This window comes from Epinephelus fuscoguttatus, linkage group LG14, assembly GCF_011397635.1.
Source record: "Epinephelus fuscoguttatus linkage group LG14, E.fuscoguttatus.final_Chr_v1".
NCBI classification, from domain to species: domain Eukaryota; kingdom Metazoa; phylum Chordata; class Actinopteri; order Perciformes; family Serranidae; genus Epinephelus; species Epinephelus fuscoguttatus.
The window spans coordinates 4,848,816-4,871,134 of NC_064765.1; the positions used below are offsets into that span (position 1 = coordinate 4,848,816).

At 42.1% G+C, this 22,319-nt stretch overlaps 1 protein-coding gene across 1 annotated transcript in view; it reads right to left on the reverse strand.

The window, feature by feature from the left end:
- Positions 1-13,365, reverse strand: part of mdga2a (MAM domain containing glycosylphosphatidylinositol anchor 2a) — a 145,313-nt gene extending 131,948 nt beyond the window's left edge. Inside the window, 1 exon segment of the mRNA XM_049596371.1 lies at positions 12,558-13,365. Coding sequence (XP_049452328.1) covers positions 12,558-12,630 — 73 coding nt within the window. The 5' untranslated portion in view covers positions 12,631-13,365.
- Between the last annotated feature and the right edge of the window lie 8,954 nt (positions 13,366-22,319).

Consider the following 22,319-nt stretch of genomic DNA (forward strand, 5'->3'; position numbering starts at 1 on the left):
ACTCTGTTTAGTTAATCTGGTTTAACTTGGTGCAGTGTGTTTTCTTTCTGCATCTGCATCTTCAGTTCTTCTTCTCTGTGTGACCAAACTCTTTGACATCATGAATCTAACTTGTTTTTCTTTTTACTGTCACATAAACTCAGCTGAACTGAACTTAACGTCTTCAGAGTCTCGCTGAGCTCCGTGACCTCAGAGGAATCTGGACCCCCACCCCCTCCTCGCCACCCCCCCTCAGCCTTGAGGATCTGGATCGTTTTATATCATCAGCCTTCAGCAGCATACGAGCTTCTCCTCCGTCTCATCGTCCAGGACAACAAACAGCAGCCTCACACAGCAGATACAGAAATAACAGCCTGTAGGAGTTCTTTAGTGTGATTCAGTGTGTGACAGTGAAGAGCTGCTGAACGTCCTGTAATCCCTCTGCTGCCTTTCACATCCAAACATCTCACACAAAACACACAATGCACCCGAGACTGAGGAGGAAACAGGAAGTGTGTAAGAGCCTCGGCAGGGAGGGAAAATAATGTCACATTTTGATTTGAGACAGATTTTGATTTTACACGTTATTTAAGAAAATGTTAAATCTCCTGCTGATCAGTCACAAGTTTTTAGATTGATTTAATTTCATCTGGGCAGAAACCTCTTAATACTGGATTCTTTTTAGGTCGGTACTGATATTGATATTTGTGAGTTTAAATAATCTGATCAGTTTATTTTATTTTGATCTCTGATATATATAGATTCATATATATATAATTCAATTTTAAATGTACTGATTTGTTTTTCCTCCCAATGTCTGACTGACATAAATTCAATATTTTTGGGGTTTGAAACAGAAATACAGTCAGACAATAGGAGGCTTCTGATAAGGTACTAAACTTTGGAGTTTTAGTAAAATGTGATGCACAGTTTCAAATTTCTATTTCACATTTTATAAACCAGACAAACCAGTAATCGATTCATTGAGAGAATAATGAGCAGGTAAACCCATCACATGAAATAGTTTACAGTAAAGATGCAGCAGTTTATAGGCTGAACATCAGTATCAGACGATATTGGCCTTGTTGTTCGCCTTATCGGCACATAAGATGACATTCGCATTTGGTAGTGGCCGATGTTTTTGTGTTGTGTCACATCAATGATGCGCAGGCTAAATATCAGGGTTCCAGACTTACAATAGGAAATGTGTTTGGGATGTACAGTGATCTTCCCCGGGATGCTGCTGGGATGAAAGGATGCAGTATACTCACTATCAACACGTCAGGGGACGCTCCCATTCAAGGGGCCATACACATGTCGTGATTTTAGCGGCCTCGAAATCATTGTTTTTAATGTAGACGTGCAGCAGGTGCGCCAGAGCGACACAATTGTCGCAAGCACATGTTACCTACTTTAGGGTGCAACAGCTGCGCCCTGAGGTCAACTTTTGGAATGCAGCAGTGCGCACCACGTCATGTGACGAGGAACAAGCAATCTCAGCTGACAGATATCAAACAAAGACACAAGAGTAGCGCCCAACCTCATGATTGATGCTACATTGTGAACAAATCAGCAGGAAGAGAGGTAGTTAACATTAGCGGTTAGCAGTTAGCTGTTAGCAGTTAGCAGCTAGTGGCTGGAACTACCTGCTGACAGAGGTTAACCTCCACTGGAACTACTACTGTCGCTGCATCCTGAGCTCAGCATCACCTAGGAGGAATGGGCCTCATTCACAAACAGGAAGTATGCACAAATCTGTGTTTAAACGCATGAACGTTTTAGGAGAAATCTGGGAATCATCAATATTTCCTTACCTGAATTTTTCCCTACTCTGTGAACAAATTTAGACCTCCCTCAGACCATGCATACACACAAATGATAAAAGCCTGTCTGTCTCAGAAAATCTGAACAAACCACATGAGTAACATTAAGACTGTAATTATTTAAAAGACTTTAACAGACAATATTTAAAACCGTTAAATCACTGATGCATTTGGTCAAATGTATTAAATACATGAAACTGACACACTGTCATCCTGAAAGCGGAGTATCTCAGTTCTTATTCAAAGGAAATTGTGCATATGCTGATTTATAGCCGACAAAAAAAGCATGCAGGATAAATAAAGATTCTGATCTACCTCCAGGCAGGTATTAAGTTGCCATATGTAACCCTGCTGGAAGCTGCTGCTGTCTGTGCCTTCAGGAGAGCACATCAGAGAGCGACATGTTAAAGCATGTTTGAAGACAGTGAAGAACGGCTGGCCAGCTGTTTCTGACTGAATTCACTCCTTCACTTCACAGACGCTCACTGATGGTAGAAAAATGGGGGCGTGGCGGGATGCTGATTGCAGATAGTGGCTACGCACCTGTCATTTTTTTTGAAAAGACAAAATCAGCTGGTGCGCACGTGTCATGAATCCAACAATAAGTTTGCGTGTGTCCTTATTTTATTGGGTGGCTGTGGCTCAGAGGAAGAGCGGGTCAACCCCTGATCGGAAGACCGAAGTTCAAAGCTCCTCGAGTCCTCATGTCGAAGCATCCTTGGGCGAGATGCTGAACCCCAAATTGCTCCCGATGGCTGTTTCATCAGTGTGTGAGAGTGTGTGAATGGTCACTGAGTAGCAGGTGGCACCTTATGTGGTAGCCTCGGCCACCAGTGAGTGAATGTGTGAATGTGGTATGTAGAGTTAACGTGCTTTGAGTGGTTGGAGGACTAGAGAAGCGTTTACCATTTATACACAGAGTAAGAATGTTTCTATGCACATATTAGTGACTGAAGCCTGATGTGATTGGTTCAAAGAAATAAAAACAAGCCAGAGCTTTTTCCCTCCACAGCGTGATGATAATATTTTGATTCCAGAATCCTGGAAACACGAGACAACATCATCATCATGTGTGTCGACACCTGAGCTCACCAAACATCCAGAATTAAATACAAAGTATTTCACACATTCACTGTCACCTGTGACCCAAAGGCATGCTGGGAAACACACAAACACAGTTTCCCCACCACCAAAATACCAATCAGTGTGTGTGTGTGTGTGTGTGTGTGTGTGTGTGTTTGCGATCCGGACACATCTGCTACCTGTCACCTTCAGTTACACACCCCCTCCCCTCCTCCGCTGTGTGTCAGAGCTGCAACAGGAGCTGTCAATCACCACACACACATTTGACAGTATCTGTTGTGGCGTGTGTGTGTGTGTGTGTGTGTGTGTGTGTGTGCATGCGTGTGAGTGTGTGTGTGTGACAGATGGCCTCAGGATGCTGCTGTTGGGGCAGATTAACCACAAACACACACACACACACTAACAGTGCTGTTAGCTCCATGCTAACATGTTAGCATTAAACAGCTGAACCAGAATAAGAATAGAAACAGAGAGGACGGAGACACCTGACTCTGAACAGCTGCTCATCCTCACTGGATTCCACTAACATCTGTTTTCCTTTAGAAACCCTAACGACACTGAAAGAGTCGATGAGTTCACACTAATGTTTCTGCTGTAGATGTTTCAGCTTGAGCTCATTTTAACTTTTTTATATCCTGTTGGGTAGTTTAATCTACAGCGATGCATCATATTCTATAAGACCATCATGTGTTTGTAGCCTGGCCGTCCTGTGAAAGCCACATATCTCAGTCAACACACAGAGCCTACACCATAACCTGACGTGCACCTCCCCAGAAATGTAACTACACGTCGTGGCCACACAGACCTCCTGTCTGTTTCTATAAGCTGAAACCATTTCCCTCAGTGGAAACAAAGCTTTTATTTACTTTAATTTCACAGATAAGAAACAATAAACTGTGAAGACAATAAAGCCTCCACAAAAAATAGCATTTTAAGTCTTGTGTGTGATTTATCCTGGCTTCATATGAGCAGAGGAAATCTCTGCTAGTCGCTAGGCTAATTTATACAACGTAAAATGCCATAGGCTTGTGCTAATAACATTAGCATGTTGTATTTGTTTGGAAAACGTGTTTAGTATAAGACAGTTGTTTTGTCAGTGAACCTTGTGAGCTGTAATGGACCTGAATTTTGTAACGTTACCTTTGTTAAATGTTGCTGTTGTCCCTGGCTTCATATGAGTAGAGGAAAAGTCTGCTAGCTGCTAGGCTAATTTATACAATGTAAAATACCATAGACTTGTGCTAATAATGTTAGCATGTTGTATTTGTGGGGAAAATGTGTCCAGATAAAGACAAGTGTTTGTCTGTGAATGCTGCGAGTTATAGTGAAGCTGATTTGTGTACTTGTGTTTGAAATTGTCTCTATTAAGTCATGTTTAATGTGTGTTTAATGTGTTTTGAATCAACTAAACTTTACAGTACTTCACAGAAACCCCATCGCCGACTAGTGTTTTGGGGGTGTAACTGCAGAGTGACACAGACACACCACCGCACATGTATAAATGCTCACAACAGTGTAGGCGACATGTGTAGGGTCTCCTGCACAACTATAAATCCTGCTTAAGGCAGGGATAGCAGCAGCAAAGGGCGCACTGAATGAGATTCGCCAATTGGTGGCAGAGAAAGGAATCATGTGATCTATCAGCTGACTCCCTCCCATCAATCAGCTGCTCCATCAGTTGATTGGGCTGTTTGAGATCAGCTGATGTAGCTGGGATGTGAGCTGAGCTTGACATCGTGTCCTGCCTGAACTAACACTGTGCTCACTTAAGTTTAAGAAGGAGGAGAATTTTCTCAACACATAAAAAAACAAACATTCAGCATCAGCACATCTGGAGATACATGGTTTTCACTGGTCAGGAAGTAACTGTCAGACACATGTAGTGCAGTAAAAAGCACAATATTCACCTCTGAGATGGAGAGGAATTTACACTCAATAAAATATATTGCAGTAAATGTACTTAGTTACACTCCACCTCTGCTGTGGTGAGTCAGCAGGACTTACAGTGTGTCATCATGTTGCGGCTGCAGTGTACCTAGCGGCCTGCAGGGGGCGCTATGGGCTCCTAGGCCTGTTGTCACTTTGGTGTTGTTCAGAGAGAAGCAGCCAAACAGTGAGTGAGCAGCAGACTGACCTTTTCCATCCAAATGAGCTCTAACTGCACATTGTGCTGCGGAGAGTTTATGAGGCAGAAAATGAGCCCATATGGCTGTGAAATCACATCAGGATCATGACAACAAATCAAACACCACATCTGACCGCCAGTCAACAACAACAACAACGACGACCACGACAACCACACAGGACAGATCACACTCACTCACTGACCGGCTGACTGCAGGCTGCAGCTGCATCATGAGGACGATGATGATGATGGTGCAGCCAACAGATCACATGTGCTGCTGCAGCTGTTACTGAATGATGAATGATTAATCTGCTGATTATTTATAAACAGAAAACAGTCGAACGTGTCCTGATGTGTAGTTTCCCTGAGCTGACGTCTTCAGATGCCCAAAAATCCAAGGCTGTTCATTTTAACATCATGTAAGGGTGTGTCCAAACAATTTTTCCCAGCAGCAGCGTCTTTTTCAATTGTTCCCACTGAGCAGAGAGCGTATGTGGCTGCATGTGGCTGCTTAGAGAAAAGGCGCTGCACCTATTATAATTTTCCAAGCATTACGCCTTTTTTGTGCGGCTGCTCCGAGCACTTTAAGATGAAAATTTCTGATTTTTGAGAAAGGCGCCAAGGACGTCACTGCCGCATCTTTAGCTGGGCCACTGTCGGCTATCACAGCTATGGCAGAAAAGTTTACTTTTTGGGAGGAGATCAGCCAGCGGACACTGGATGTTGCTGCAGAGTGTTCTGCTATTACGACCCTTGTAAGCTTAAAGTTAACTGTGCCAACCCTCTGTTAATGTAGCGTTGTATTAGCTACCTAGCTAACGTCACTGTCAAGATATTGTTGTCGTAGAAACATACCCACGCGGAGCACGTCATTTTTACAAAAGCACAGGGAGTGTTTTTTTACAAAGCTCCCCAGCATCCTGCCAGTACATATCTACTGAAGAAAAACACTATGTGGAGACACACACGAGAACAGCAACCCAATCAACACATTTAATGTAACCATTGTAAACATCTGGAAACCACAGATATTTTACGTTATAAGGTAGCAGATACATTGAACTCTGTTAACTGTAGTTAACTTGTGGTTATGTTTATGCACAAAAACCACCTGGGCATGGTGAGGAAAAGATCATGTTTTGGCTTAAAATCCCTGGTTTTCATGGCACTAACAGCAACGAGCCACATGCAGAGAGTAAAAATTAGTCAACTCCAGTTGCACAAAACGTTATTAACCGTCTCAATCTGCTCTCATCCAGCTGTGCTGAATGATGAATCCCAGTTGACCCCAAGTAACTTAGCATAAGTAACACCATTGAAACAGTACATTAGGGCAGGTGTGGTGCCGTGTGCAAAGACTCGGACACATGCCAAAGAACTGGAGAGGTGCAACCAAAAAAAGTATGTAAGGAGAAAAACTTATGCAGTAGTGAAATTGATGTACTAATGTTTTTAAAGTGTCAGTACTCAGGCTGTTTTCACAATTTTTTTGTATGTTTACTTACGAAAAGTAATGCACCCAAATTCGTACATATCCCACGTATTTTGAAAGGCTGTGATTACGAGACAAATGCACTGATGGCAGTAAACGAGGAGCCAGTCCAGAGTGCTTGCAAGGAGGCAGGTTGGGGTGTTGGATGGGTCACAAAAAAATGGACTTTCGCCCTGGGGACAGTGTTAAGATATAGTTCGGTAGCTATGACAACGATATCTAAGTTACCTGCGGAGTTCCATATTCAACAGATCCAGTGTGGACAGAGAGCGTCTGATCTAACGCGATGCGACGCTCACATCCAGTTAGGACACAGAGTTACTCCATAAATCAGCACGACACAGTTTTCAGTCTTTCCGCAAGTATTTTCTGACATGTAAAATGTGTTAAGAAAATGATGTGACTTTGCCCAAAAATATTCACAGTTCAGATTTTGGAACCACATGATTAATTATCTGTTGATTCACTTATTGATTAACTGACCACAAAGTCTCTGTTTGATTCTTAGAATCACTTTATGACCAGAAACAGGAAGTTCATCTCCATCATCGTCTCCTAAAGCCTCCATCGTTTACTGAATGTAAAACAAATGCACAGATGTTGCATCCTAATCCCCTCCTTCCCTCCTTCCTTCCTTCTTTCCTTCCTTCCTCCCTCCTCTGTTGCATCCCGGCTGCAAACAGAATCCCCCCCCACACACACACACAGATGAAGAGGAATTATTCGTAAAGACCTGAGTTTCCATGAGCTCAGAGACGTCAGCGCTCTAAACTGTGTGAATGTAAGTAACAGTGAGCGTGATGTAATACGCCTCCTCCCCCTCTAATCTGTGACATATAAGATTACAGATAATCTGAGTGTGAGCTGACGTCACGCAGGGAACACTGTCACTACGCTGTTATTACGACAGTATGGTACCAAAGGTGCTGCACATAATGTTTGATTGACCGAGTGATGACACACACGTGGCTGCAGAAATAAAAGCTCCAACATCAGTGAGCATCCTGCCTCCTTTAAATACCTCATGTATTTGTACTGCAGCTGGACTGAGATACAAAGTAATAATCCAGAAGTTTCCTCAGAGGGAAGAAGAACCTGACTGATGGTTTAATACAGCAACCACAGGACACTAAACACACAGCTCAGTTTACTGATGTCCTCTCTGTAAATATTACTGTAGTATTACAGTAAAAACAAACCATGAGGACACAGAGGAGTACTCTAACGTCACCACAGTTTCCTTTGGGAATATTACAGCTGAAAAACAAACACTCATAAATCCTGTATGTGTGCAGTCTTGAGGTCAGCGCTGAGATCAACCCGCTGCTCTTCCTACAGAAATATTAAAGGAATATTTCACTGGCTCCATAAAGAACAGTAACACACTGTAAACTGTGTCAGACACACTTCCAGTGTAAATCATTACAGGAACATCTCAGGACGAGGTCATAAAACAGATAATAAAAGGACTACAAGGACTCCACGAACCGTGGCTGAGGCTGCAGCTCCAGCTGAGGACACTGAGGTTAGTGAACTTAATATTTGTTCCTGGGGATTCTCAGGAATGTTTGTGACCTGTGGGGAGTTTATTTTACTGCTAACAGTTGGAGGATTTTTCAGATTCGTGTTTCAGGCCAACACATAAATAAGCAGATGAATAAATAAGGTTTAAGTATTAATGCATCATAATTAAACTGCTGGCAGAGTGAAGGAGGCTTTGAAATACCAATTAAAGCTCCATGTCGGGAGATAAACAGCATAAATGAACAGTTAACTGAATCAAAGAAACATGGAACAGAAATACTGCTGTGTCAAAAATGTTTAAGTTCTGGTTACTGACCTGAATATAAATGTAATGATTATAATAAGATGTCTCAGGTGATACCAAAGAGTTTAATGCAACACGAGCAGTGGATGAAATACTACAGGAGAACTGAGTCACAGCAACACGCCAGTAACACCACAGCAGATGACACAACGAGAGATGTCAGTTCATTTTGCTTTCAACGGTTTGACACCCACTAACCAGTAACTAATGAGTTAATTTTTAATGTCCAGGTGGAGCAATAATAAATATTAAGGCTGCACGATATATACTGGCCGCTAAATTATCAGCCAATAATGGGACATTTTTATTATAAAAATTATAGCTGATAAATAGCGCAGATAATATGAAGCCAAACTGCTTTCATTGACTTAACAAGGGCAGCATCTACACACCGACACAGTGGGTGGTGGTGCATGTACCTTTAAACTTGGTTTGCCAGCTGCCAATAAACACAGAGAAGAAGAAGAACAACTGCAGCACGCTGTCTAGAGGACAGAGCATGTCGCGGTGTGGACATTGTTCACAGAGGAAGACAACAGGATTGCACCAAGGGTCTGATCTAGTGTTGTGTCGTTCACGAACGAATCGTTCAAAAGAACTAATCTGTTGAGTGGACGTACTGAACTGAATCACTTCCAGAACTGATTCGTTCATTTCTCAGCAGTGAGCGTGCAGGCTGGGAGTGGAACTGCCGATTTGGTCTGTTCGAACGATGAATCACTCGCGAGTTGCGAGGCAGCCAGGGTGCAGGGAGGGACTACCTACCGCGTGACGAATCACTCAGGGAACGAATCACTCAGTGAACGACGTAACCTCGATCCCTGAGTGATTCAAATCTTTTCTTCTCAGCAATACACTTTCATGGGGACCGTTTTCTCCAAGCTAACAGCTAATGTAGCCAGGAGTCAAGCTACATGAACACCATCACACACCTGCCCATTGTTTTAACAGACTTAGTTTCCAGATAAAGAAACTTAAAACGTTAGGCTGGACAGTAATGAGACTCAGCACTCCTGGAAGCCACAAACTGAACTGAATCATAGATCGTTCAGCCGTGTATCAGTTCAGTGAGTTGGACTATGCAGTACACAGTCTGGGCTCCTCCCGCCAAGCACTAAACGATTCAGTGAACGAATCTTTTTAATGAACTGATTCTAGTGATTCAGTAGATTCTAAACAACTGCTTTGCTCATCATTAGTGTGATCTCCAACCGCCCGACACAAGTTAGACACAGGGCTGCAGGAGTGTTAGCATGAGCTATTTAGCAGCAGCGGTTAACATCTAACACCGAGCTTTTAAAAGGCTTGACTCAATAGTGATGTCAGGTTGATTCTGTTAGGAGCTATGGGATATTAAATCAGGTGTATTTTCTCACTAATGTCTTAGTAAGACTGCCCCCGATAGTTGACCAAATGTTAGTCGACCAGAAAGGTCATTAGTCAGCAAGATTTCATTGGTCACTTAGTCACGGAAAACAAACAAACAAACAAACAAAAACTCTACTAGGACCTGCACCTTATCAAAATAAATCAAAACCTATATGACTGGACCATGTGGGACTTTAATCTGAAAGGACAGACACAGGAAGTGTCCACGCTCAGCAGTCAGACAGGAGTCAGGTTAATCTCCAGGGCTGGTACCTGCGGTTATTCCACAGGCTAGTTAATAACATGTCGGGCAGGAAATCCAAAGTGTGGGATCATTTTGAGAAGGTGAAGGATGAACCCAAGGTGATATGTAAACTCATCTTCATTGGTCGACTACAAACATGACGTATCATCTGAAACATGGAAGTAGCTACATGCCCATTAGCCCACAGCGTCATTAACAGGCAGCTCGCTCAGTGTGTGACGTGCACTTGGATATAAAATATAGGCCTATATTAATGAAGGTTCATTAGTACGGTTTGTATTTCTCTGTAATGTAGCACAGTGTTAACAATGTTACTGATACTATTCTTTCTCACACCTTCAACTCAAACCACCAAAATATATCATTTCATCATTACAGCAATATCAGCAACATGCAGGAGACTAGTCCACTGATGGACCCTGATGATGACTGTTGGTCGACTAGGAACACTCTTCGTCAGTAGCAGCCCTATTTAAGTCACGTGTAATTTGTCACATTACAAAACTGATGTTATCCTCGTGAAAATGACAGCATACCACCCGTTACAGTCACCGATGTCTCTATCTGGTGTTACCGTTAGCGCCTACACCTGTTTATGATTCAAAACAAGATGCTAAATGAGCTAAAGGTCCCCTTATTTGCTTTTTCTTCAGATCCTGTTCATCAGCAGATAAAGTCTTCACTGCTGTTATCATGTCAGCTACAGTAAGAACTGAAATTCAGTTTTAAAAACTGAGCAAACTCTGACACTGATGATGAAGACCATGAGATGTGGCTGAAAGCTCAGACTAGTAAGAGGACCTTTATATTTTTTTTGTTAAAGAGAAATATTCTATCGGAGGAGATGTGAAAGAAGAAATATCAAAGTTGATTCTTGACCTTGGAAAGAGTAAAAATATATGTAACTCAAGGTCACTTATGAGTTCTTTTCTTGAGCTTTCAACCACATCACATGATCTTCTTCAGCAGATGGAGGTTGCTCAGTTATTATCATGTGATATGCGTGTGGAAATTCCACTCAAGATGTGATGATAGCTGCTGATGAAGACCATGACCTGCAGTCTAAAGGTCCAGAAACATGTCAGAGAGCAAAGCTAGTAAGCGGCCCTTGATTTTTATGTGTGTGTGTGTGTGTGTGTGTGTGTGTGTGTTTGAGTCGTCTCAACCAGATCAACATCAGTGTCACGTGCTGATGGTGTGTGTTGAGATGTTCACACAGATTAAACATGAATAAATTAAATCATGTTAAAGTAAATAAATAATCTGACAGGATTAAATTATAAAGAGCAGAAACAAACAGACGTCACGTTCAGAGCCCAGAGGGATCAGAGTGATGATGTCACAGTGATGTCACAGTGATGAACCAGCATCATCATCATCATAACACAAAGGTCACTCAGAGCTCAGTCTGAGTCCCACAGAGACCCTGTAGACCTGCAGGCTCTGTGAGTCCCACAGAGACACAGAAACAAAGAGTCCTAAAGAGATAGACCTGCAAAGACCCTGTGTCCCCCAAAGACCAGAACATCCCTGAGCTGTCACAGGGGATAAAAATAACACAGCAGCAGCAACATCATGTCACCATCTACTGAGTACCACTGAGACTTTGAAGACCTGCAGACACCCTATAGACCTGCAGACACCCTGTAGACCTGCAGAGACCCTGAGTCCCCCAAAGACCAGAATATTCCTGATCTGTCACACAATAAAACAGCACCAGTAACATCATGCAATTAACTACAGTAAGTCCCACAGAGACACCTGCAGAGACCCTGTAGACCTGAGGACACCCTGAGTCCCACAAAGACCCTGGAGACCTGCAGAGACCCTCTGTCCCCCAAAGACCAGAATATTCCTGCACTGTCACACAGGATAAAAATAACACAGCAGGAGTAACATCATGTCACCATCTACTGAGTCCCACTGAGACCCTGTGGATCTGCAGACACCCATAGGCCTATACAGGGACCCTGAAGACCCACAGAGACCCTGAAGACCTGCAGAAACCTTGTAGACCTGCAGAGACCTTAAGTCCCACAAAAACCCAAATATTCGTGTGCTGTCACAGATGACACAGCAGCAGTAACTTCATGTCACCATAGTGCATCCCACAGAAACCCTGTAGATCTGCAAATCCCCTTTAGACCTGCAGACTCTCTGAGTCTCACAGAGACCCTGTAGACCTGCACAGACCCTGTAGACCTGCAGTACTGTTACACACAGGAACACGGTGAGACATGATGGCGTCAGGATGATCTAATAAAGACTGAACATCAGTCAGTTACTGCAGAGGTATTATTAGGAGCCCCCCTCACTGTGTTCACAGGTGTGTGTTGGTGTGCAGCAGCCTACCTGTTGTGCCCTCAGGCCAGGCATGAATGTAATATGACTGAATGAGCATCACACACACACACACACAAATTTAGCCTACACGCGCTAAATCCCTCACAAGGTCAAGTTGGTGTGGGTGGTATTCCGGGTTAAACGCTGCTTGTGCTGCGCTGCGGCCGTTCACACCGCATCACACCGAATTTACCGGGCAGGAAAATTTAGAGAATGACAACATGTTAATTGCATGTTAATGACGTCCTTACCGTACACGCCCTGGCCGTGCACGCCCTGCAGGAAGCCGGTAAACAGCCACAGGAGACCGAAAACTAAACCCATCTTCACATCCTCCTCTGGCCGCCTCGCTGCGTCTCTCCCCCCGGGGATGAGGTTGTCAGATCGGTTCCCCGCAGCTGCTGCTGCCGCCGCTGCTGCTCCTCCCTCCTCCACCTCCGCTCCGGCCGGCGTCCCTCCGCACGGAATCCGGCCCGGTGACCGGTTCTCATCCACAAATCCAACTGTGTCCCCGCCGGCACCCCGCCACCACCCCCCGATCCCCGGTCAGATGTGACAGGGAGGTCCGGTTCTGCTCATACCGGAGCTAACGTTAGCTAAAACCGTCAGAGACCAGCTGAGGAGGATGACGGTCAGCGGAGACCCGAGAGGAAGAGCCGGTGCCTCAGCCGCGTCTCCTTGATGGTGACATTGTAGGAAAAAGATTCAAATTCAGGAGAAAACAAGTCGGTGCGACAGATCCTCACACCGGGAGGATGTTCACAAGTCCCCGCTGCCCCTCCGCCGAGTCCACCGGGCTCCTTGTCCGTGAGTCGGTACCGGAGTTACATCCATCATGCTGAGGAGAAGCGGGACCCGCTCCGTGTCCTTGCTGTCAGCGGCTCGTCGCGGCCCGTCAGGCCGGGCAGGAGAGGCAGAGAGTCGGGCTCCGTGATGCTGTGATGCCGCTCTGAGATACGGCGAAGCAGAGAGAGGAGAAGCGGTCAGTCCCGTCGACTCGTCGGTGGATTTTACCGGTGAGAGACGTCACCGAGCGAACCGAGCGGTAAAGACGAACAGAACGGACAGGGACACAGCTTCCGGGAGGCATTTTCAAAATAAAACCCAGTTAACAAATAGGCTACTAACGTGTGATACAAAACAACAGCTGGTAAAACTGTTCATGTGTGCAGACAATATAATATAATATGATAAAATATAATATAATATAATAAATAATTATCTGAATCTGAGAAGTCAGTAGGGATAATAATAGAATATTTCTGAAAAACTTTTGCTTTTTTTCCTGGTAGATTTCTTAACAATTTTTGAACAGTACACCTAAAACACTACAAGAGAATTAAATGACTTTATGGTTGAACTATTCACAACTTACAAAATGCTGACTGTGGCAGGGGTTAAAAAATAAATTGTAATTTAAGGTGTCACAAGTCAGAGAAGGTTGTAAATCAATGATGGTTAAATTAATAGGATTAATTATCACGTTATATGAATGAAACTATTTCGATATATGCGGACAATTCATTTGGTCATGTTTTCTTTTATTTGTCTTTTGTTTAAAAAGTGTTTAATAATGTAAGTTAATAATTACTTATACTTTTAAACAATCACAAAAGGGTGACGTTAAAAAAATGTTCAGTGTAAATTACCACTCACTTGTAGATTAGTATAAATATGTAACTATACTTTACACACTTAGTTGGATTTTAATCCATTTTTCTCTTTCAAAAGAAAAACATTTGTCTTTTACTTATTTTATCAAATTGTTTAATTATTTTGCTTATTAATGATTTTTTTTATCAATTTTCCTTAAAAAATTATTATTAAACTTTTTCTCCTTTTTGATCGAATTGCTTATTTATTATTTTACATATTTAGTTTATTTGTAATCAATTTTCTTTTTCTAAAAAAAAATCTCATTTATAAAAGTATTTTCCTTATTTTACTCAACTGTTTCTTTTTTACTGAATCAATCCAATTTTTTTTTAAAAAAAACCAATAAAATCAATCTGTTTTTTATTTATTCAACATTTCAGACGAATATAAAAAAGGTCATATACATTGCACCAAAGACATTAATTCAAAATGCAGAGGGATAACAAATAAAGTCAAATGAATAACTTATTTCCATCCTTGATATATGGAGGTTGAAATATGACGTGACATTGCATGATACTATAAATAAAGAGAGTTAAAATTTTGTTGTTAATGTCAAAACAAATAATTAATAAATTAAAACACTCAACAAATCTGATGTTTGTAAAAAAAAAAAAAATCCAAGTAATGTAAACTATCACTAGTTTTGGAAAGTTGCTGAACTTATTACATAATCCATTATTTATGTCACCACTTCCCAATCTGTAGGCTTTTATTTTGACGACATGTTTTCCGGTCTCACCGTGACTAACTGCCGGATATTTGACGTTACGCGGAATCTGCCGCGCGAAACATCACGAGCCGCTGGTTTCTGACCGTGACTGTAAAAAAAAAAAAAAACATCCTCACGAGACAAGAGGAGCCTGTAGGCGGCACGCGGGGTGGAAAATGACAGCGCGAGCCCTCACTGCGCACGTGTGTGATGTTCTTTTTTTCCCGGGACTCCTGTGAGGCGGGAAAAGAGACAGATGTCTCACTCAGAAACTACACACGGATTGATAAATTATTGATTGATAAAAAATGGAAAATTGAATGAAGGATGACGTCAGCAGTGTGGATGAAAATCTGATAATAAAATACTGCTACAGTCACTGTGAGGCCTCTGATGGAGATATGATCAACAGGTGCTTTATGTTTCCTCCTATTCTTATTTTTACCTTCCAGAACCTTCAGTTTCACTAATTTCAGGTTATATAAAAACCAAGTTTTGTCCAAATGAAGCAGAAAGTTTAATTTAATTTCCAGGTAGTTGCGACAAGCCCTCTTGTGCGTTGTGTCACTTGATCAGAGACGTGACACTGGATCGCATCAACATATATATTACACAACAATCATCACTGCATATCTGTGTATGACAAAGAATACCAAGGAAAATAATAAATTATTAATCTAATGCAACAGTTTTAATAATTTATTATAGTTTCTTTGGAATAGGCATATTATTTTGTCGTAGATGTTATTGAGAGTTTTACAAAAGAAAATAAAAAAAATCATAACAAAGATGTGTTTGCCTTTTTCAAGGGCATATGTAATATATGCAACCTGGTCTCATTCCGAAATCGTCGAAATCTGGCACTTGGGCCGTCAGACACTGACGAAAAAAGCTGTCCTTCAGCGTTGGCATGATACGTGGCTGGTCACTGTAATAGTTTAACTGTGGTCAGTGGCGTCAGGGGCAGCAGGACAAGAACAAAAGTTAAGGCAGCAAAAGCTTGACTGGAGTGGATGGGTCCAACAAACACCAACTTTCACCTGTGAGAGCAGTGTTTGCTTCCCCTTCTTTATGTTTTTCTAAAACCAGCTATGTGTTTTTGTTGTTGGAAAAAAAAAGGTCAATTGGTCTCAGTCCGGTTCCAAAGGAACTCTGGTGCGGTTGGTTTGTGGTGAGAAGGTGTTCCAACCTGGATGTGAAGTAACTGCAGTCACATGACACATTGTTTGGGTTAAACATGAGCATGTTACAGTCCTGGAGGATTATTAATGTGCACCTCCTCCTGTACTGCCTTAATATGCACATTCAGCACATCCAATGCATCAAAACATTGTTTTCTAGTTGGAGCCGCGTTTGCCTCGTTTTCAAACTGTATGGTTTGACTAAAATGAACAATGACAGCAATATAGTCCACGATGAGCAGCGCTAAAATCAACCTGCGTAGTTGTCCCTCCATTGTGACATTAGAAAGTGTCACATTTATCTTGCAAGTGTACTCTTCTTCAACGTTTGCTTTACTTCCTGGATTTTTCCCACATGGAAATTCTGACCAATCAAGAGCAGCTTTCTCACACAAGGCATTTGATCTGGTCCTCTTGTAAATGCTGCCGTGAGAACACCAACCAACTCAAGGCAATTGACCTATGGCTAAGCCACGCCCCCCTCCACTCACTCGGACAAACTATCAACATTCAGTGACCGGCGCTATGGCAGGTGTCACAGTACACGGCATTTCACAGGAGGCAATTGATTATTTTTGGGGACATAACGATCAGATGTCATTGAGAAGTAACCAAAAGGGCCTAAACTACGCATTGGAGGGATATATTCATCATTTTATTGTTGAGAAGGTCGATGAAAAGCTTAAATTACAAGCCAAAATTTACAGGTCACAGTGTACGCTTGTGAACCGCATCTGGTTGCCGTCACCATCAAAGACAACAAGTTAAAGTGCCACTGAAGTTAAGGTTTTTGGCTCAGAATATGAGAAAAGGATAACGGCCTTTTTACCATCTTTACCAAGAGTGTCTCTCCGTTAGTTTGGTGCTACAGTATTTACACTGAATCATTCAGCATAACGTTTGCCAACCTTTGTTATCTCTGCCATTACAGATAAGTTAATGAAGCTAAGCTCCAGAAGTTAACGTTAGCTTAACTAGAGCCCTTTGGACAACAGCTAACAATGATGTACCATCACCAAAGTACAAAACTAGAACAAAATAGGCTAATGAACTCCCAGCAAACAAGCTGACATGATGAACAACGCAGCTAGGAGCTAACGTTAGGCTAACTTTAGCTAACGTTAGCTAGAGATGTTAAAGATAACTTTATATTTCTTTCCAGCAAAGTGACAATATGTTGCCTCAAACACAATGTTGACTTACCTTAGAACAGATGTAGACATCATTGTTAATCTTATTCACGTTGAGTTGATGTTGTGGTCTAACGTTACCACACAACTTTATCCAAAGGAGACACTTTTCTCGGTTGAGATGTGGTTTAAAGTGTAAAAATACACCTGGTCGCCCAGCCTCTCAGGATACCTTGTGTCAGAGTTGCATGTACCCCATGCACACCGTTTGACCATTTTTGAACTTCAAATCTCTGAAAAAGCTCATAAAACCCAACAAAACTGACTTTCTGTAATGCATTTCAATGGACGTCCAGGCAGAGAATGTCCCAGTGTATGGGAATGGCTATACGCACTGTGATTGGCTCATCGCGTTTGAGGGCGGGACTTAGCCATAGGTCAATTATACAACTTTGGAACAACATGAGTCCCTGATTCAGACCAAAGGAGACAACTCTAGGTCTGAAAGCAGCCTTAATTATCCACAGAGAGCAGGGCAGAGCAGAGAGGCTCCATCATGCTAACGTGTGACTTGCTTTTCCCTCACTCGCTTCCCTTCCTTGTGTCTTAAGTGGGATTTATAGACTTCTGTGTTGAATCGACGCCGTACCTTTGGTGTAGGCTAGATGCATACCCTACGCTGTAGCCTGATGTGCACCTTCTCAGAAATGTAACTACACATCGCAGCGACCTCCTGTTTATTTTTGTAAATTGGAAACCATTTCCCTCAGTGGAAACAAAGCTTTATTTACTTTAATTTACCAACAAAATGACATTTTACGTCCTGTGTGGGATTTATCCTTAGTTTATACCAGTAGAGGAAAAGTCAGCTAGCTGCTAGGCTAATTTATACAATGTAAAACGCCATAGGCTTGTGCTAAAAACATTAGCATGTTGTATTTGTGGGGAAAATGTGTCCAGATAAAGACAAGTGTTTGTCTGTGAATGCTGCGAGTTATAGTGAAGCTGATTTGTGTGTTTGAAACTGTCTCTATTAAGCCATGTTTAATGTGTGTTTAATGTGTGTTTTGAATCAACTAAACTTTACAGCACTTCACAGAAACCTCCGCCACTGACTAGTGTTTTGGAGGTGTGACTGCAGAGTGACACAGACACACCACCGCACAAGTATAAATGTCATGGATTTTAATAATATCTAGATACTGGACACCAAGATGGCGCCTATTCATTCAAATTTAGTCACATACACCAAAATGTTTTCTAGCTTCTGAGTTTACTTTCATGGTATGTGGCCCACTGAATATGCACATCAGTGTTTCTCCCACTGGCCCCTCCCACTCAGCTCATGGACTTCAAATTACGGTGACGTCACAGATTTTTAAATCACTTTTCTTGGCTTGGGGAAAGTTTTACAAATATAAAATCTCAATAGTTCAATAGTTTGCAGTTTGAGATGTCAACAGTTTTATGGACATCTCTTTTACAGTGATGTCCTAAGGGGGAATTTTTTTTTGTTGCAATACTGCAAGTGGCCACTGGAAAAACTGATGCAAGGCTAAGCAGCTTTCCTGAGTGACTGATAAATGTTCACAGTGGCGTAGGCCACGTGCATAGGCTCTACAGTCTTTTCACGTCAGCAAGATGCACCTGCTTTTGTTGCCTAAACCCAACCACATCCGTCTGTTGGCCGTATGTAACCACGTGCGTTTGTTGTGGAAGTACTGTACTGACGTAGTGCTTTTATTTTGAAAGAGACTGTCTGCAAATTGTACATTTCCTGTGAAAACAGAAGTGTATTTTGAAAACAGACAATGCATGTAACAGTCTGAAGTTGACACAGCGTCCCAGGACATCAACAACCAACACACTCAGGGTACCTTAGACGTCATGTGTGGACGTGGAAACTCCATGACCAAACGTGGACATGTGACGAGGTTGGAGTGAGAATCTGTTAGCGTAGAGCCGACGCACTACTATGAATCTGCCTTTAGTCCCGCCAACAGGAGATGCGAGCGGAGGAGGCAAGGAAGGAGGAGTTTAAACTGCCAAATGAGAAATCTGTGGTTACATCAGTCTTACATGACGTCAGGTACATGTGACGTGCTGCACAGCTCTATCACCTTAAAGGAGGCCTTTATTCACTTATTTAAACTGTTAATCATAGAAATTATCAGTCGTATTATCACTGTTGTGGACTTTAAATCATTTAATCCCTTTTAAATCTTATATTTCATGTACAGATACAGTTACAGAGGGCGACCTGTACACGTCTCTGTAGCGTTTGTCTCCATCAGTGAGACACAGTGAGACGACTGAACCTGAAAACTTGTTCCTCCACAGTTTTGCTGCTGTCACAGATCGTTACAGTTACAAAGCTCTTCTTCTCCCCCGAGCCACCGCCACCTTCACCACCGCTTTGCTCTGCGTTTTCCTGTTTCCTTGTTTCCATGGTAATGCTCGGTGTCAGCCGGCGGCGGATGGTGGGCCGGTAACAGCACAGATCAGCAGTTTGTTTACGGCCCTGAGGGACACGTGGAGGAGACGACGGGGGAAAATGAAACGTCAGACTTAACAGTCAGCATCTCTGAGATCAGCGGCCGCCTCCAGACAAACTGTTTGAGCTGGTGAGACGGTGAGAAGGTGAGACAGTCAGAAGGTGAGACGGTCAACTCTCCAGGCAACAACTGTCCAGTCAGCTGCTGCAACTCTACGGCAGCTTTATTACCAACACACGGTGTGAGAGGCTCAGTGAGCTGAGGACAGTGAGCTGAGGACAGTGAGCTGAGACATTGAGCTGAGGACAGTGAGCTAACGACAGTGAGCTGAAAACAGTGACCTGAGGACAGTGAGCTGAGGACAGTGAGCTGAGGACAAACTGCTCATGTGTCCACACAAACTCTGGTTTATGGGAAATTAAGACATTTTCAGGAAGTGGAGACTTTCTTTTTTTTTTTTTTTTTACATAAAGCCGTCTTTGGGAAGTAAAGACGTTTTTGAGAAATTATGTTTTTGGGAGACATTTTTTGGGAAGTGAAGATCTCTTTAGGGAAGTGATGACATCTTTGGGAAGTGCAGACTATCTTTTGGGAAATTAAGAAATTTCGGGGGGAAGTGAGGACCTTTTTAAGGAAGTGAGGAAAGTTTTGGAAAAAGAGGACATTCCTGATAAGTGAGGACATTTTTGGAAAGTGAAGACACTTTTGAGAAATGAAGATATTTTGGGATATTAAAACATTTTTGGGAAGTAGAGATGTTTCTGGGCAATTAAGACTTTTTAGGAAATGAAGACACTTTTTAAAAAAAAAAAAAAAATGGCGACATGTTGTAGACAATTTTTTGAGGGACGTGAAGAATTTTTGGAAAGTGAAGACCTTTTTAGGGAAGTGAGGACATTTATGGGGAAAAGACATTTTTGGGTAAGTAAAGAGGTTTTTTAGGAAGTAAAAGCATATTTGGGAAGTTATATATTTTTTGAAATTGTAGAAATTTGGGGGAAATGAAGACATTTTTGGGAAGTGCAGACTTTATTTAAGTAAAGATGTTTGGGAAATTAAGACCTTTTTTAGGAAGTGAAGACAGTTTTTTGAGAAATGAAGATGATGATCTTTGGGAAGTGCAGACTATTTTGGGGTAAATTAAGAAATTTGGGGGGGAAGTGAAGACCTTTTTAAGGAAGTGATATTTTTGGGATATTAAAATTAAGTGCAGACATTTTTACGTAAAGCTCTTTTTGGGAAGTGCAAACTTTTTGGGAAGTAGAAATGTTTCTGGGAAATGAAGACATTTTTAGGAAGTCAGTCAATCAATCAATTTTATTTATAAAGCCCAATATCACAAATCACAGTTTGCCTCACAGGGCTTTACAGCATACAACATCCCTCTGTCCTTATGACCCTCACAGCGGATAAGGAAAAACTCCCCAAAAAAAAACCTTTAACAGGGAAAAAAAAACGGTAGAAACCTCAGGAAGAGCAACTGAGGAGGGATCCCTCTTCCAGGACGGACAGACGTGCAATAGATGCTGTACAGAACAGATCAACATAATAAATTAACAGTAATCCGTATGACACAGAGAGAGAGAGAGAGAGAGAGAGAGAGAGAGAGATGCAGGTAATGACAGTAGCTTATAACAACATTATTGAAAGTAATAATATTATAGTTATAGTTCTGGCTACTGTGGTACAATATGTTGAAAGTATGTATTAATACCTGGCAGTATACATGTGTGACAATAGTCATATGTGTATAATAACAGTAGAAGTATGACTAATGACTAATGATGGCAGCAGCAGCAGGAGGCATCTGGCAGGACCACGACAGCAGCACAACCACACACATCACGCTGTCCAGGCACCGCTGTGATATGAGTTAATCTGAGAGACAGTGGAGCACAAAGGCTCCGGAGAAGAAGCCGAGTTAGTGACATCCAGAATGGCCGAGTTAGCTAGATGCAGTAATAGGATACGAGAGAGAGAGAGAGAGAGAGAGAGAGAGAGAGAGAAGGAGAGAAGGTGCCCGGTGTATTATAGGGGGGTCCTCCGGCAGACTAGGCCTAAGTCAGCCTAACTAGGGACAGGAGAGATATGATCGCGTTTCTTAGTTCCTGTTAGTACACGTGCTGCTGCATTCTGAATTAGCTGGAGAGTTTTTAAGGGCTTACTAGAGCTACCTGATAATAGAGAGTTACAATAATCCAGCCTTGAGGTAACAAAAGCGTGGACCAATTTTTCTGCATCTTTTCGGGTCAGGATAGGCCTAATTTTCGCAATATTACGCAGATGAAAAAATGCAGTCCGTGAGGTTTGTTTTAAATGAGAATTAAAAGACAAATCTTGATCAAATGTTACTCCGAGGTTTCTTACGGTAGTGCTAGAGGCCAGAGCAATGCCATCTAGAGAAGTGAACACTTTAAAAAAAAAAAAAAAAAGAAGAAGAAATTTGGGGGGAAGTAAAGATATTTTTGGGAGGTGTGGACAATTTTTTGAGGGACGTGAAGATTTTTTGGAAAGTGAAGACCTTTTTAGGGAAGTGAGGACATTTATGGAAAAAGGACATTTCTGGGAAGTGACTACAATTTTTGGGAAGTAAGGACAGTTTTGGGTGAGTAAAGATGTTTTTTAGGAAGTAAAGACATATTTGGGAAGTTATACTTTTTTGGAAGTGTAGAAATTTTGGGGATACTAAGACATTTTTGGGAGGTAAAGATGTTTTGGGAAATTCAGACATTTTCAGGGAAGTGCAGACACTTTTGGGAAGTGAGGACATTTTGGAAAGTGCAGACCTTCTTCGGGAAGTGGAAACATTTTGGGGAAAAGAGGACATTTCTGGGAAGTG